Source organism: Leopardus geoffroyi, chromosome C1, assembly GCF_018350155.1.
Source record: "Leopardus geoffroyi isolate Oge1 chromosome C1, O.geoffroyi_Oge1_pat1.0, whole genome shotgun sequence".
NCBI classification, from domain to species: Eukaryota; Metazoa; Chordata; class Mammalia; order Carnivora; family Felidae; genus Leopardus; species Leopardus geoffroyi.
In genome coordinates this window covers 210,376,797-210,388,882 of record NC_059328.1, presented here as the reverse complement: position 1 = coordinate 210,388,882, position 12,086 = coordinate 210,376,797, and the positions used below count along the sequence as shown (strand labels likewise).

The 12,086-nt window shown below is 45.7% G+C and overlaps 1 protein-coding gene across 9 annotated transcripts in view; it reads left to right on the top strand.

Annotated features, from left to right (window-relative positions):
• The window catches only part of COL4A4 (collagen type IV alpha 4 chain), a 131,927-nt gene that overhangs the window by 106,749 nt on the left and 13,092 nt on the right, over positions 1 to 12,086 (top strand). For 7 of the 9 annotated variants that reach the window (XM_045481511.1, XM_045481515.1, XM_045481510.1 and 4 more), the window contains 5 exons: positions 58 to 171; positions 1,418 to 1,573; positions 5,200 to 5,307; positions 6,644 to 6,652; positions 10,413 to 10,538. In XM_045481511.1, coding sequence (XP_045337467.1) covers positions 58 to 171; positions 1,418 to 1,573; positions 5,200 to 5,307; positions 6,644 to 6,652; positions 10,413 to 10,538 — 513 coding nt within the window. Of the gene's footprint in view, positions 1 to 57; positions 172 to 1,417; positions 1,574 to 5,199; positions 5,308 to 6,643; positions 6,653 to 7,277; positions 7,390 to 10,412; positions 10,539 to 12,086 lie in introns of those variants that run through there. The other 2 variants (XM_045481519.1, XM_045481516.1) reach the window with 2 other exon arrangements.

Sequence of the window (12,086 nt, the reverse complement as noted above, 5' to 3'; positions counted from 1 at the left end):
CTCAGTCGAAACCTTCCAAATGTGATAAGGCTGATCTCCGAACACGTCCCTCCTCAGGGAGACCTGGATCACCTGGTCCCGCAGGTGCCACAGGAAGAGCTCCTGAAGGTGACATTCCTGACCCAGGTCCCCCCGGCGATCAGGGACCTCCCGGCCCCGATGGTCCAAGAGGTATGATAAAATCCTGGCAGGGGATGTTGGCACTCCTTTCCTTAGATGCTGCCAGCTCCGGAGGATTATAGGACCAGAGAATGGCAGTGTCGCAGGCCCTCAGCAGCCCCGACGGTCTGGCGGAGGGGACAGGTGGAGTGTGGGCAGTGCCCGGCTGCCAGGACCACCCCCAGAGCCAGAGCTCAGAGCTCAGTCTTCTGTCCAGCTCTACCAAGCATCTCTGTCTGGGGACACTGACTCCCAGCAGACCCTTCTCATCGCCAGCACCAGGGGGCTGCTGAGCACAAGGGCTCAGAAGTGGCTGGCGGGGGTGTGGGGGGTGGATCTCACTCTGCCTGTTGGTTTCTAGCACCTGCCACGTGCACCGCCATGGGCCAGCACGACCACGCCCAGGCCTGGCACACACAGAAGCAGTCTGTTCAAGTGCTGCTAACAGAACACATTGTTCCTCTCAGCCCTTGGCGGGGACAAAGCCCAGCAAGGCAGTATTTCAGAGTAGGGGCTGACCAGAGCCGGCTGGGGCGTGGGGAGACAGCGTGGTGCCGTGGGGTTTTGCAAAGTGCACACAGTCATGTTCCGAATAGCTCACGGAGCTCTTTCAGAGAGACCCAACCCACTGCCTTTAAATCTTTGGGATTTTAGTCGGGGCAGGATAAAATATTATGTGATTCTATTTTACCCTGAGAAAAATGAAAACGCTCAAAAATATTCTAGGTAGCTAAGGAGAATAGGATTTGGGCTCACTTCCTGTGCGTCGACACCTGTTTTCAGATAGAATCGTGCATGTAGTTGAGTGAATATTCCTTTTCCATCAGCCAGGTTTTCTCAAAAGCCTGTCATCCATCTCTCTGTTCGCCCATCTGTCCTTCTGTCCATCCATCTGTCCTTCTACCTGTCATATCAAAGCAGTGGGATGGCATGCAAAGAAAAGCCATAAAACCATGCTTCCAGAAGGAATGGCTAGGAAGGGAAGGAAGGCTTTCCGTAGGTTCATTTGTCTAACGGCTGCTGACGGGCCACTTACACCATCTCCCAGCTTCACCTCCAGGGGACACTCGCTGTTTCACTTCTGATACTGTTCATTTTTTTTTCTTCTTCTGGTCCCCCCCCCGCATCTTTTGCTTGCATTCAGTTACTTTCCTTAAGAAGCTCTCAGGCAGCCAGCACTCATATTTGCCTTTTGACAAATATTTGTATTTTGACAAATATGTCTGAAAGACGCTTTTTGTTTCTTCCTTGTGGTCAGGAGCACCCGGGCCCCCGGGCCCCCCTGGGAGTGTTGACCTTCTGAAAGGGGAACCAGGAGACCGGGGTCTGCCAGGTCCCCCGGGCCCCCCAGGCCCCCCAGGCCCCCCAGGACGCAAAGGCTTCCCGGGATGTGATGGAAAAGATGGCCAGAAAGGTAGGAATGCAAGTTATTTCTGAAGTAGTGCGTGAAGACTTTTGTGATCTTGCCCTTCAGGGTCTGGGGTTCTGCACCACGGTGAGGTAATTCTCATTTCCTATGGAAATAGCGACTGCATTTCCAAAATGCCCTGACTTTCCCAAAGAGTCTTAACGTTTGGGTGACATTTGGGTAAGTAAGAAGAAGAAACACAAGTTCACCTTCAGCCCCTAACAACGTCCTTGATAATCTCCTAGACCAGAACTGAGCAATAGAAATAAAACACGGGACAGGCGCCTGGGTGGCTCAGTCAGTTAAGTGCCCACCTCTGGATTTCGGCTCAGGTCATGAGCTCGCCGTTTGTGAGTTGAAGCCCCACGTTGGGCTCTGCACTGACAGTGTAGAACCTTCTTGGAATTCTCTGCCTCTCTTTCTCTCCCTCTCTCAAAATAAGTAAATAAACTTTTATGTGTGTATATATATATTTTTTTTTTAAAGAAATATAATGCAAGTTACACATGTAATTAAAAAATGTAGTAGCCACATTTTAAGAAGTAAAAAGAGGGGCGCCTGGGTGGCGCAGTCGGTTAAGCGTCCGACTTCAGCCAGGTCACGATCTCGCGGTCCGTGAGTTCGAGCCCCGCGTCGGGCTCTGGGCTGATGGCTCAGAGCCTGGAGCCTGTTTCGGATTCTGTGTCTCCCTCTCTCTGCCCCTCCCCCGTTCATGCTCTGTCTCTCTCTGTCCCAAAAATAAATAAACGTTGAAAAAAAAAATTAAAAAAAGGAAGTAAAAAGAAACAAGTGAAATGAACTTTCATATTTTCTTTAACCTAATATATTCAAATGTTACCTTAGCATATCATCATTGGTATCATCCATGCGGCCACCAGGGCCATATGTACGAACCTAGTTCCTCTCCAGATGACACACTCCCCCTCACCTTTGAAGTCTGGTGTGTGTTTTAAACTTACAGCACAGCCCAGTTTGGATGTGTCCATTTCAAGGGCTCAGTAGCTACATGTGGTTAGTGGCTTCTGTACTGGACAGTTTGGTTTGAGACTGCTGACCTGGCTTTTTTATAGTCCGGAAAGAGTCTCCATTACTGAATTCCCCCACCATTTAAAGCTAAAATATTTGTTTTAATTCATTTTTACCTAACTGCTAGTATTTGAGGATATTAGTTTTTGGTCACCAGGATTTCAGAGAACTATTCAGTTCATAGAACTTTTTTGTTGAAAGGGACCAATAATGGTTACTCATTTGAGCTCCCTTAATGTCGTAGGTAAGTAACTGTCAAAGTCTTCCCAATAATTGGCACCCCGCCTAATGTCTGAGCCAAGCGCAAAATAAAGCCAGAGTTTAGGGAAGAAAGGGGATCAAAATGACATGACTACAGTGCAAATAGCATCCCTGTAATGGTGCAGTGCACAACCTGCACAACAATATACAACAACCATCTTCAACTTTATTGGCAGTAAAATCAATTTTGGAGAATGTGGCTTATATCTGCAGGTATGTGGGCTTCCAGTTATCGAACCCCAGAATTGGACAAACATGCTACAAGCCAAGTCACCAAAAGGGAGGAGGAGGTTAGCTATACAACCTTGTCCCTTTCCCAAATGAGACCCTCCTCCTTCCCATTTGCTGCTCTGGAGAATGAACCTCCACCTGGAAATATTCTTCAGGATTGGGGAAATAGCATGCAGTATAGGTAACCAAAGGACATACAAAGAGTTAGAAATATTGATGAGACCCCTAAGTGTGCTTCTTAAAATTTTTTTTTTAACGTTTATTTATTATTGAGAGACAGAGAAAGAGCATGAGCAGGGGAGGTTACAGAGAGAGGGGGAGACACAGAATCCAAAGCAGGCTCCAGGCTCCGAGCTGTCAGCACAGAGCCCGATATGTGGGGCTTGAACTCACAAATCACGAGATCATGACCTGGGCTGAAGTCGGACGCCCAATTGACTGAGCCACCCAGGCACTCCCACCCCCCCAAGCATGCTTCTTAACTCCCATCCCAGCAGGCACATGGCCCAAAGAGTGTTTAACTGTGGAAGAGAGGAGGGAGTTTCTTCAGTTTATATTTTCAGACTTATTGGGAAATACAGTAAAACCTTGATTTGTGAGCATAATTCGTTCTGGAAACATGCTTGTAATCCAAAGCACTTGTATATCAAAGTGAATTTCCCCATAAGAAACAATGGAAACTCAGATGATTCGTTCCATAATGCAAAATATTCATATAAAAGGGATCACAGTACTGTAATATAACAAAAAATAATAAAGAAAATACAAAGTGAAAAGAAAAGTAAACAAATTAACCTGCACTTACTTTTGAAAACCTTTGTGGCTGGTGTGAGGGGTACAGGAGACAGGAGGGTTATTGTGTAGGATGACTTTCACTATCACCAACAGAATCGCTGCTGTTGGCTCAACGGAACCTTTTTCTGCATGGGGTCCACTGTATACACTCACACAGATATTGACTATAGTACAGTATTAATAAACTCATCCTATACTGTATTTAATGTAACTGGCAATACAGCGGCAGAGGAAGGGGTCTCTCTCTGCAGGCAGCCTGACCTAGAATGAAGCAAAACATCCCTAAGCTCACTCTTGTATGGAAAAGCAAAGGACTGTCCCGAGGTGCTTTGAAGTGACAAAAAATACACTATTGTCAGTTGTGGGCACCTTCCAGAGTTCTGAAAAATCACTGATTTCTGTGGCCTGAGATCGAGCATCTGAGCATGGGAGACTATCACCCACAATCCCGCAGTGAGCAAGAGAGAGAAGAACCATTGGCTCAGCTGGGATCATGTGACGCTCGGCGTCACTTACCACTGGTATTACAAGACATCGCTCGTTTATCAAGTTAAAATTTATTCGAGATGTTTGCTCATCTTGTGGAACACTCGCAGAACAAGTTATTCGCAACCCAGGGTTTTATTGTATTTGATCTATCCCACAAACATTTATTAGGTACCTACAGGAACGTAACAGTGAACAAGTTTAAACAGAGTCCCCATTCTTATTCAGCATAGAGTTTCATGGGGGAAGATGAACATTCACACTAAAGGGTCATCCATATAAATGGAGGCAGGCGCTCTGAGTAAAGGAAACACAATTCTAGGGACTTGGGCTGGGGCTCTGGAGATGGCTTTCTCGAGGAAGTGAGACTTGCTGAGCACTGTACAGAATGAGGCCTCGGTGGGCACGGAAGAGAAGGAACCGCATATGCGAGGCGCTGGATGGCCGGTGGGGCTGAAAGGGAGATTGTGAGGAAGAGAGGTGGGAGCTCAGGCCAGGGGACACGTTTTCCCAGATGGCCAAGCGCCCTTCCTTGTTTGTGCTTCCCATCTACTGTCTGCCGAGAAAGTTCAGGATTACAGGCTTTTTCCTTCTCCTTTAGTTTTGTCTCGATCGTGAAACCATTTTCCTTAGTCCTTTTGATAGACTGTTGTGTTTCCTTCAGACGGAGGCAGCTCTTCTCAGCTTTACAGAAAAAAGTGAGAAACTCGCCTGGATTCTAAGACCGAATTGGCCCTGAATTTTGCTGAAGTGAATCTCTGAGTTCGGCCCATCAGACCTGCATTGTCTTGATATTGCTCTGTTCCAGGCCCCTATTTTTATGTTCTTTGTAGGACCAGTTGGATTCCCGGGACTGCAGGGGCCACCTGGACTTCCGGGATCTCCTGGGGAGAAGGGCTTACCTGGCTTTCCAGGCAGACAAGGGCCCCCTGGGCCTCCAGGTAAGCTCCTAGTGCCTAATGATCTCACCCACCAAGCCTACATGCAGCCTTTTTAAAAGTATTAATTGTGGGGCGCCTGGGTGGCTCGGTCGGTTAAGCGTCCGACTTCGGCTCAGGTCATGATCTCACGGTCCGTGACTTTGAGCCCCGCGTCGGGCTCTGTGCTGACGGCTCAGAGCCTGGAGCCTGTTTCGGATTCTGTGTCTCCCTCTCTCTCTGCCCCTCCCCCGTTCATGCTCTGTCTCTCTCTGTCTCAAAAATAAATAAACGTTAAAAAAATTAAAAAAAAGTATTAATTGTGATGGTCCACTTTCAGAAAGTAATTATTCTGAAATTGCCTACAGTTTCTTCTGGGTTAGTCTGTTTCCGATATAAAGATTATATTTATTTCAGGCCTCACTACAGAGTCTTATGCTTGGTAAACTAATGTTTATCATTAGAATGAGTAAGTTTGCAAATTAGGAGTTGATTTTACGTGCAGCATCTCTAAGGTAGCTAAATCATGTTCCCTCACACAAGAGGCAAAGACTGATTTGATTATTGTATGTGAGGACTGTCTATTCATTTCTGTCCCCGAATTCCCATTGATTTTCTTAGATGCTTTATTTAACTTTTTCTGTAAAGTATACTAGTTCCTGTGAAGGTGAAAAGGCTACTCAGTTTAAGCTCAGTAGCCCACACGTTTCCAACTTCAGGTCAAAACCAGCCAAGGAAGAGTTGGAAGGGCGAACAGACATGCATACTTGAGATTGGCAGGAGTAATATCTTTGGAGATCCTTAATCAATATGACGATAATGTGCTGTCAGTTCAGAATATTTTCCAGTGTCCTCAATTAGCACTGCAGTGCAAAGAATAAATATAAACCGCACTGCTTTCTGATGGATCATAGAGCAACACGACTAGAGCTTATACTTGGATTCCTCTCATGTTCCCTTTCTGTGCATAAGCTGTAACACTGAGCTAAAGCACATAAATCATATGAAATTTTCAGAAGCCTGCCCGTGAACGGAATTCTGTATGTGTTAGATTGGAGCATATTCGCCATATGAAATCAGCTCGAATTTTATATTGTGCAAGAGAGCTCCATTTCAGTTTTTTCTAGATACAAACATCCCATTATGAAATCATAGCCATCCTTGTCAGTAACATCGATGTAGACTTGTCATGTAAATAAGATGCTGTCATTCTGCTCATTACTGATGCCATCCTCAAATTATGATGTGTATCCTCGAATAACCTATTTCGCTTTTGTCCTAATTCACACGTTTAAAATCTCTTTCCCCCGCATGAAAATCATTACGTGGCGCTTGGATTTTTGGCTTTGGATCTCTCCAGGTGCCAGAGGTAAGCATTGCTATAAAATTAGTCATTTCCTCTAAATCTGGCTTCTGTTTATTTCTGTACTTGCCTTTTCTACTCTGTGAGTTAAACTTTGTTACATTTTTGTAGATGGGGTGCTGTAATTATATGAGGTTTCAGTGTGTTCGCTTCCTCATTACGGATACAGTAACCCCATATTAGAGCGTCCTAAAGCCAAGCCTCATTATAAGGTTGTCAAAGCAGGGAAGACGCTCAGCTTACAGAATTTCAACTCAGGCCCAGAGTGTGAGTGCTTTCTCTGTCAAGGGCTAGTACATACCAATGCAAGTTTCTTTATGAATTCTACCATATAAACACATAGAACATCCCTAAAATAAGTAGCAACAACAATACGAAAAGACGGATCCTTCATACCCAGTAAGGGGCTGTGGCAAGGTTTTCCCATAACAGCGAGGTCCATTTTCAAGGAGCAAATTTCTTTGTGCGTTACAATAAAAATGCCATGATTCTTTTCAACTAAATGTTCACTTACCCCTCCAGAGGCAGAAGCAACATATTATTTCGTGTCTGGGGTTTTCAAACAGACTAAAAAGAGTTTCTCAAAAAAAGCAAAGAAACACAGTGAGTGCATGCATTTGCTCTTTTCCAGGCCTTTTTTATTAACCCCAATGAAAATTGGTCCGGAATGCGGGGTCCCTTCACAAGAGATGGTCTGGCCCCTCCCACTCAGCTTCTGGTTTATTAAAAAGTAAAGAAAAGCAAAATCAGATTTTTTTTAAAAGGCTGCTATTTTAAATGTGTATATTTAAAAGTTTCAGTTTTGGGGTATCAGGGTCGTTCAGTCGGTTAAGCATCCGAGTCTTGATTTCCACTCAGGTCATGATCTCCCTGTCTGTGGGTTTGAGCCCCACGTCAGGCTCTGCGCTGACAGTGTGGAGCCTGCTTGGGATTCTCTACCCACCCCCTCTGCCCCTCCCCCCGCTTGTGTGCTCTCTCTCTCAAAATAAAATAAGTAAACTTAAAAAAAAATAAAATTTGTAATTTCATATGTAATGTTTCCACCTCCATCCTTTTAGTGTCTCTCTGGGTCTGTACTTATAAACTCATTTGAAGATGACATCAGAATCCTAAATATGAAGCACGAGCCAAATATGTACCCCCAGTCCCCTTACTTGCTTCTTTCACTCTGTCAGAATTCACAAGGTTATCCAGGGAAAATAGAAATTATTCATATACATCTCTCTCAAGTCACCCAGAATGGAAAAGCTATGTTTTACATTAAACTGTACGTACTGTAAATATACATGCAACTCAGTGTTGGTTGTGGTTTCATACAATATTTTAGGAGAGATTAAATTCCAAACAGCTTACAGGGTTCGAGTACATTTTGCACAGACATATTAACTAAAATGCAGCCTATGATGTCACTGTGGCCACATTTTCTACAATTTTCTTGCTGCCTAATTACTGCTATTTTTTAAAAATGTTTATTTATATTTGAGAGACAGAGCATGAGCGGGGGAGGGGCAGAGAGAGAGAGGGAGACACAGAATCGGAAGCAGGCTCCAGGCTCTGAGCTGTCAGCACAGAGCCCGACGTGGGGCTCAAACCTATGAATTGGCCTAAGCCAACGTCAAATGCTTAACCGACTGAGCCACCCTCGGCGCCCCTAGTCACTGATATTCTTAAATTTTTTTTGCACATTTGTATGAATTTTAAGAAACCCATAACCGGTGAGCAGTGTGTTTTCAAATACGGTGTATTTCGGGGTGCCTGAATGGCTCAGTCGGTTAAGCGTCCAGCTTCGGCTCAGGTCATGATCTCATGGTTCGTGAGTTCAAGCCCTGTGTCGGGAGCCTGCTTCGGATTCCGTGTCTCCCTCTCTCTCTCTGCCCCTCCCCACTCCCACTCTGTCTCTCTGTCTCTCTGTCTCTCAAAAAGAAATAAACATTGACAAAATAAAAAAAAAAAGTAAAAGTAAAATATGTTGTATTTCTTGGAATTTATCACGCTAATGTGAAGAGTCCTGTAGGCAGTATGGTGTTGTGGTTAAGAGCACAGGTTTGGAGCCAGGCCATCTTGAATTTTGATCTAAACTCTGCCATGTGTCAGCTGTGTGACCTTAGATATGTCACTTACATACCTGAACCTGGGTTTTCTCACCTGTAATGTTCTAGTAATAGCAGCACACACACACACGGGCTTGTTTGGAGCCTTTAATCACAAAGCAATTAGCACAGAGCCCAGTGCATGACAAGCAGTTCATATTAGCTGTTATTATTATTGGTTAGTGTTATGATTATTTCTCTCCCCCTGTGGATTATTTGTAGGGTGACTGAATGAAACTTTAGAAAAAAATATCTTGGGACACCCAGGTGGCTCAGTGGGTTAAGTGGCTGACTTTGGCTCAAGTCATGATCTCCTAGTTCGTAAGTTCAAGCACCACTTTGGATCCTCTGTCCCCCCCAACCTCTCTCTGCCCCTCTCCTGTTCGCTCTCTCCCTCTCAAAAATAAACTTTAATTTTTTTTAATGGTATTTGTTTTCAACAGAGAGGGACAGAAAGCGAGTAGGGGAGTAGGACAGAGACAGAGAGGGAGACACAGAATCCAAAGCAGACTCAAGGCTCTGAGCCGTCAGCACAGAGCCCCACGCGGCTCAAAACCCATGAGATCATGACCTTAGCTGAGGTCGGTCGCTTAACCCACTGAGCCACCCAGGTGCCCCTCAAAAATAAACTTAAGAAAAAAGAAAAGAAAAGGGAAAAAAGAAAAAAATATCTTAAAGATGTGAACATCACCAAGGAGGAAAAACATTCACGCCTTCAGAGCAGTGGTTCTCCAAGTGAGATCCCCAGATCAGCCCCAGTAGCCTCACCTGGGAACATGTTAGATGTGCAGACGTTGGGGTCTATTCCAGACCGACGTGCTCAGAAACTCTGGGCTCTGGCAAAGTGGCCAGATGATTCTGATGTGCAAACATCAGCACTACAGCTCCTTAGCGCTAAACGGTGCTGAAGCCTCGGCCAGCATCAGAGTCATCTGGGGAGTTTAAAAAACTGCTGATGCCTAACTCCCACCCCCGGAAATTCCTACTTGATAAGTCTAGGTGGGGTCCCAGCACTGGTACTTTTGAAAAGCTCCCAGGCTGGGTTTATTACATGATCAAGCTTGAGGGCACTGCCCAGGCCACGTGCTCTACAGTTAAATCAGTGTTTCTGGAGGGGGACCCCAGCATCAGCAGATTCGTGTATAGTTCCCTGGAAAATTGCAACTAACACGCACTCAAGGTTGAAAGTTGCTGCTGTGGTGCCCCTGGCGACCTTGAAATTCTATCTGAGTCATGGACTATATGGAAGCCCGCGTGGCCGAAACGTACAATGAACGGATTAGGGACGCGTTCAGTTGAGCACAGGAACCCACGGTAGCTCTCCCACTGCTAAGTGTGGCTGCCATCTTGTAAAAAGTTGCCCAAAGATGGGAAATCCAGGGGATTTCCCAAACTGTTGCTGCCCCAATCAACTTTCTCCATTCCATACTTTTTTGCTTCCTCTGAGATGCCATTCATTCAGTCAGCCAGTCATTAGTTTATTTAACAGAATGCTCTGGAAATTCTTCACGCAGCCCACAGTGAACAGCAGTCCCGCCTTCACAGAGCCTATATTGGGTGGTTGAACATTCTTCGGTTCTTCAGTGTAGAGACCGAAGCCTGACTAACTTGAGAACGCGGAAGGAGCTTGTGTGTAAGATTTGAGTCCGTCACACAAGTGGGGGTTCCCATTTCAGGTGAACCGGGGCCACCTGCAGACGTGGATTCCTGCCCCCGAATCCCCGGGCTTCCTGGGGTGCCAGGCCCAAGAGGACCAGAAGGAGGCATGGGCCCCCCCGGAATGAGAGGCCCCCCAGGAGCAGGTACGAGCCTCACGCTGACTGTTCATTATCTGCGTCCTGTGCTGCTGGAATGAGAATCTAAGTGTCTTGCTGTGTAGTTTTTAGCATGCAGCCTGAACAATTTGTGAGGAGGTAGCAAGGCAGTCCCCTTCCTCTTACGCATTTCTCTACATTTATCCGAAGCTTTGATCGTGTCCTAACTGGAGTGACACATGCCTCCTACTTTTCTGCTGAACTCCTACTTGAATCTTTCATGTTGCATACTTCGGCAGCTTTGGGGCACAAGGTTTTGAAGCTTCTTACACAACTGAGTAGATGCTCTCTTAATCGTCATTACTAGCTATTGACTTGATTTTGCATTACAAACACTTGAACTGGGGCTCAGTGGAAAGGAGGGAAGGAAAGGTATCGCTTGGAGGAGGGAGACGGGAAAGGGAAAGGGTCGCTCTAAATTATGGCCATGACTGGAGTGTTCATTTAATTTTAATGTGACCATCGCTCAGTCATTCTCAGGGTAGTAGGATCCTTATGTAAGTACTTAAAGCAAACCATCCCTTTAAAAAGTATCCTCCAAATGCGTTACTTTCTCTTCCCAGATCCCTACCACGCTGGTAATTTATAAAGAGATTAGGGAGTCCGGGATGGTCCTCTAGTAGTCACCGATCTCTTCAGACCAATCGGCAGTGCCCATGATTCTAGACCGCCTGTGTGCAAATTACCCTAGAAGACATGAGGCCATTTTCTTTTCTGTTTTCCCACCTGTTCTCCCAGGTGTGGCTTTGGCTCTCTTGGGTTCAGGTCCAAAGGAATTGGAAGTAGAACTTGAATTTTGCACCACCTGGTGTGTGTGTGTGTGTGTGTGTGTGTGTGTGTGTGTCCCCAAAGCCAAACAGCTAAGGGCTGGAGTCTGAATAGTTCTTGGGTAGTGTCCGGAACAGCCCTGGAGCCTCCCTCATGTTAGTATGGGAGTTTTCATGTTTGTATTTGCTGCATTGCATCTATGCAATTGCGTGTTAATTGCGCGTCCATTGGAGCAACTTCCGTTAATAGCGCATGAGCACTAGGAAGTGAGCGTAGTCCTTAGGCACTTACTACATGGGTAGAGCTTGCAGTCAGTCAGAACAACTCATCACTCAACCTACTTTTAAAACCAACCGCCTTGCTGTATATGTTGTTGTGCAATATTGATGGCTGGGATACCTCTCCCCCCCCACCGCCCCACACACACCCCTTTAAAAAAAATCAACTCTCAAGTAGAAGGTATGGCCGGTAATGGAGTTCTGCAAATATATTTCAGGAAACACTTCCAGATCCCCCACACTGTTTAGAAAGTATGGTCCTGGGTATCGTGGGCAGTACGGATGCAGGTATGATGTGTTTTTCTCCCACCAGTGCCTCACAATCTCAAGGCAGGAATAGTTGGCAGAACAGGAGTAACTCTTAAATAATGGGAGATGATCATTTGTGCTTTGAAGGAGATTCTGGCAAAGGGTGAAGACAATTGAAGACAATGGGAGAGGTGAACTTTATCGTGGAGGCCTGCAGGGCTGCTGAGACTCAGGCAAGGGC